The sequence below is a fragment of the Sinocyclocheilus anshuiensis genome, unplaced genomic scaffold (assembly GCF_001515605.1).
Source record: "Sinocyclocheilus anshuiensis isolate Anshui unplaced genomic scaffold, SAMN03320099.WGS_v1.1 scaffold1355, whole genome shotgun sequence".
NCBI lineage: Eukaryota > Metazoa > Chordata > Actinopteri > Cypriniformes > Cyprinidae > Sinocyclocheilus > Sinocyclocheilus anshuiensis.
Genome location: NW_015540070.1, coordinates 107,141 through 111,688, shown reverse-complemented (window position 1 = coordinate 111,688; position 4,548 = coordinate 107,141). Strand labels below are relative to the sequence as shown.

The following is a 4,548-nucleotide window of genomic DNA, read 5'->3' as shown; positions in this document are numbered from 1 at the left end:
CATGTCAACATATTCTGTTACACCAAATACACAAAATAATGATCTTTAAAAAAGCATCATTTTTTATAGTCTCAGACACAGATTTTTCCTGTTATGCCCATAAATGATTCTCAGAAACACCGATACATTTGCCTTCTGTTTTTCTTGCCGTATCAGGTCTGTTGCTCATCTTCATATGCAGTACTAAGAGAGACAAGCTTTACATCAGTGATGACACAGGAACAGGTGGAATGCTGCTGAAATCCAACACTGAGGCTCCTGGTGAAGAAGTGGTAAGAAAAACACCTATTGTTTAAATGGTTAAATTAATCAGAGAAACCACTAGAAGAGTTTGACCATATTTGACTGGAATGTCTTTCTCTTTTTAGAAAGATGGAGCTTTGATGATGATTCCTGCGGCAGAGGTAGTGGACGGGTCACTACAGAGCGGCCTCATGGAAAGTAAGAACATGACTTCAGCTTCAGGGCGCTACGGGCAGTCGTTTTTCCAGGGAGGAGGCGTGTACAACACCACCACTCAAGAGTTTGGGACAGAGAAGTACTACTCATCTGGACGCTATGATAACAACATGCACGGCAATGCCACGATACCGAAACTCTCCAATACGAGTGCTCTGGACACATGGAAAACCAACGGGCGCTACTTGGACAGAGTGAGCTGAATTTATACATTCATTCACCCAAGAAACTCATATTTCACATTCTCTCTGTTTTTCGTTCATGCTCTACTGAAGTTATTTTCACGTGACCTAAATTGCAACCTTATTTTGTGACAGAAACTGGCTTACTTTGGAGACGAGGCGGAGGGGCGGTATGCGGATGACCTGCTGAAGACTTATGGGCATGAGGGGATGGGATCTCCTGCAGGCTCTGTAGGATGTTGTAGCATCGTGGGTGAACCGGAATCACTGGACTTTTTGAACACTCTCGGACCCAAATTCAGACCACTGGCTGACGTCTGCTACACCACGAATCGAACCGGAAACTAAATCGAGACGTGACTGAGATGAGAGAGTACTGTATGCTGTTTGCCAGGGGCCTTCAAAGCACACTGCAGAAAATCATGTTCCTAATCAGTATTTTTGCCTCGTTTTCTAGTAAAAATATCAAAATATCCTTAAAACAAGATGAATTTACTTGAGAAGCAAAATTATGCAAGACCATTACTGAATGTAAAGTCTATTGATTGTTTAAATGTAAATCTCACCAAATATGATTAGATTTAAGCTCAAAAATAAAATGAATGTTTAAGAATAACCTTAACTCCATGATATATATTCTCTTAGTATCTCAGTTTTGCTTCTTAAGTAAATTTACCAAGTTTTGAGGATATTTAGTTATTTTTACTGGAAAACGAGACAAAAATGCTGATTTAGAAAACTTTTTTGCAGTACATGCCTTTCTGCTGGATTAATCAAGTGCCTGTGTTTGTCTCTTAAGTTTTTAAGTGTGTGTGAATGATGCAAATAAGCTTTTCTGTAATTGTTTTGCTCTGCTTTGCAAACCTCTTCCTCACAGAGCTGAGGAAGGACAGTTTCAATATAAGTAGGCCTATACAGAAGAGACATTATTTTCTCCCCGATCGATTGCAATTCTCAGCCGTGTGAAGTATTAACTGAGTCTATATTTACAAGACCACGATGAAGTGTGCTCGTAAACATTTTTTTGGGCAACGTATGGAATTCAGAGCGCTCTTCAGCTCCAAAAACATTGACACCCGACATCAACTCTGGACACTGAACTCATCCTTAGGCCATGATGTATTACTAGAGTTTTTGTGTTATTTTCTTACAACATTAAATGGTATAGTTGCTATAGGGATTTTTAATTTCAATGAAAAGAAACCAACTATTTTGTATGTAAGTCACTTTATGCTTTAAATGAAGATAGAGGTGAAAGGTGAAAGAACAGGTAAATTTGGGAAAAACTACTTAGAAGTAATTTTTTTTTTATCTCTTTGATATTAGTTTTGTTCTGACAGCACATTTTAAGATTTCTTTTTTTGTTTGTTTTTTGTTTTTGTATTTGTGGTAAATATTACCAACATATCAGATGTTTAGAGGGTTGTTCTGATTTTAAACTTAAAGGGATGCTCTTTGTAAATATTTTAATAAAATTGATTACAGACCCTATTTTATCGTCTAGTACTGTTTTTATGCTGCAAAGACACATTTATAATTGAAAGGCGCACATAAGTTTAAAATGTACCTTTACCCAGAGTTAAAAGCAGGGTTTAGAATGATTACCCAGGGTTAAGCGCAACGTGAAAAGCCCTGAAGTGTGAACATTCATTTACCTGGGTTAGAAAGACGATAACAATGCGGGGTTTAGCACAGTGTGAAGAGCCTGTTTAATGCTGAACCAAGGTGGCATAAATGCAGTTACACAGAGACTATAATGGCAAAAAGTTATGCGTGTGAAATTCTAAATATTAAGATAAAAATATGATGGTACACATACAAAAATATGAACATAAACAGTGTCTGACAGTAAGTATTTTTTACTTAGTTACTGTAGCACACGTTAGCACTTTATGAAATAGACTGATCATTGAACAATTGCTGCATTCAATTTGTACTTGGAAGTTAGAAATTTCGAGTTTGTATGAACTGGAACGCCCTCATAAGTTGGAGTTCCAACTCGGAATCTCGAAGGAATCACACAACAACTCCAACTTCAGAATCCAATATGGCTGCTCAATGCATCAACAGAGGAGAAACAATAGTAATACATTGTTTATTAGCATATGTTGTCTTCAGTGGTGGAGGTAACGAATTACAACTACTCACGTTACTGTAACTAAGTAGTTATTTCGGGTACTTGTACTTTTTTGAGTATATTTTTAAAGCTGTACTTTTACTTGTACTAAAGTACAAATTAAGCAAAATAATATACTTCCTTATTTTTAAATCATAATTCGTTACTGAGTACGCCCACAATTTGAATTAATATTCAAACCTTTGACGGCACTTCAGTAGCCAATAAAGATATCCGATCGTAAACAGGACCAATAGAAGCCCTGATCATAGTTGCCAAGTCCGCGTATTATACGCAACTTTGGGCTTCCTTTTTTAAAAAGTTGCTTGAAAAAATCCCAGGTCGCGGGTTGCGGTTTTTTGGGTTTATTTAAAAAAATATGGTTGCTTGTTAGGGAAATCTGACAAGAAACTTCGTTTCTTTGTTTATGTTCGCCGTATTCTCCAATGCATTGAATGACACTCTGTCTGCTCGCAGTTAATAGCCAACCAGTGCAATAATAATAAGTGCTGCTATGAAGGTAGAATGACGTCAGTAAGAGTTGCATACGCAGGGTAAGAGTTGTGGAAGTGTACATAAGACTGTAAGCGTAAATTAAATTTGCATGCGCAACAGAAGCTTTGTAAAGGTGTAAATCGCGTTTCAAGCGTAAGAAAAAATTATTTGCAGCATTTTACTGTTAGTGTAATTCATGTATTTTGAAACTGCAGCTTCATGCTAATGCAAAATAAATATGATCTGCATGCTTCTGACTTCCATTTTTCCGCGCTTACACTTTTGGCACGTTTTTTTCGCCAAAAGACGGTCAAAAGCACTGCAAGCCTGTGAACAGTGATTTGCAAGCGAAAACAACAGTTTAAAGAACTGCAAAACGGATTGACTGCATAGAACCAATCTGTATGTGTAAAAAAACAAACTGTTGCAAATGTCTAAATGACTTGTGTATGTGGGGCAAAAAGTTCCCGAAATAAACCGATATGTACAGCTCCGTCTTTCTTTTCTCTGCGCTTACAATTTTGGCACGATTCTCTGAGTTTTGCGAGTGTGAGGGGGAGGGCGGGTCCACCTTCTTCTTGTAGCCAATCAAATGAGCCTCTCGCTGACTCTCCATTTACTCTTATCTGATTGGTTCAATAAACACATCATACGCCAAAACATTAATCTTCATTTAGTTCAGGATCGTTCTTGCTGCCGGAATGGTACTTTTAACGTACACAATACATGAATTACACTTAGGAGTAACAGTAAAATGCTGCAAATAATTTTTTCTTACGCTTGAAACGCGATTTATACCTTTACAAAGCTTCTGTTGCGCATGCAAATTTAATTTAGGCTTACAGTCTTATGTACACTTTCACAACTCTTACCCTGCGTATGCAAATATTATTGACGTAATTCTACCTTAATAGCTGCAGCGTAATTTGCCAAATGTTTAAACCAATTTTTTTTTTTATTTTATCAACGAATTTAAACTCTAACCATTAGGCCACAACTTCCCCTTTCAGACAAAGTACCACTGGTTGTCTTTGTCTCAATAAAGTCAGTGGTGCACACAGTTCTAGCCATTTGCATAGCCTACATGATACTATGGCGTTATATGTGCAAAATAACGCTTTTTATGTGTTTTATGGTGAATTGCTTATGTTTGATTCCAAATGAGCCATGAACTGGTAGCAATATGATCCTCAGAGTTCGGGTGTGCAGAGGATTTCACAGATAGAATGAAATGTAAGTAATAATGTTGATTTTTAACCATGTAAGAAAATATCTTTTTTTTTTTTTTTTTTTTTT

At 37.0% G+C, this 4,548-nt stretch overlaps 1 protein-coding gene across 1 annotated transcript in view; it reads left to right on the top strand.

Moving 5' to 3' along the window:
• The window catches only part of LOC107687187 (desmocollin-3-like), a 13,434-nt gene extending 11,302 nt beyond the window's left edge, over nucleotides 1-2,132 (top strand). The window contains exons 11-13 of the mRNA XM_016484419.1: nucleotides 157-272; nucleotides 369-653; nucleotides 777-2,132. Coding sequence (XP_016339905.1) covers nucleotides 157-272; nucleotides 369-653; nucleotides 777-989 — 614 coding nt within the window. The 3' untranslated portion in view covers nucleotides 990-2,132. The remainder of the gene's footprint in view (nucleotides 1-156; nucleotides 273-368; nucleotides 654-776) is intronic.
• Nucleotides 2,133-4,548: the final 2,416 nt, after the last annotated feature.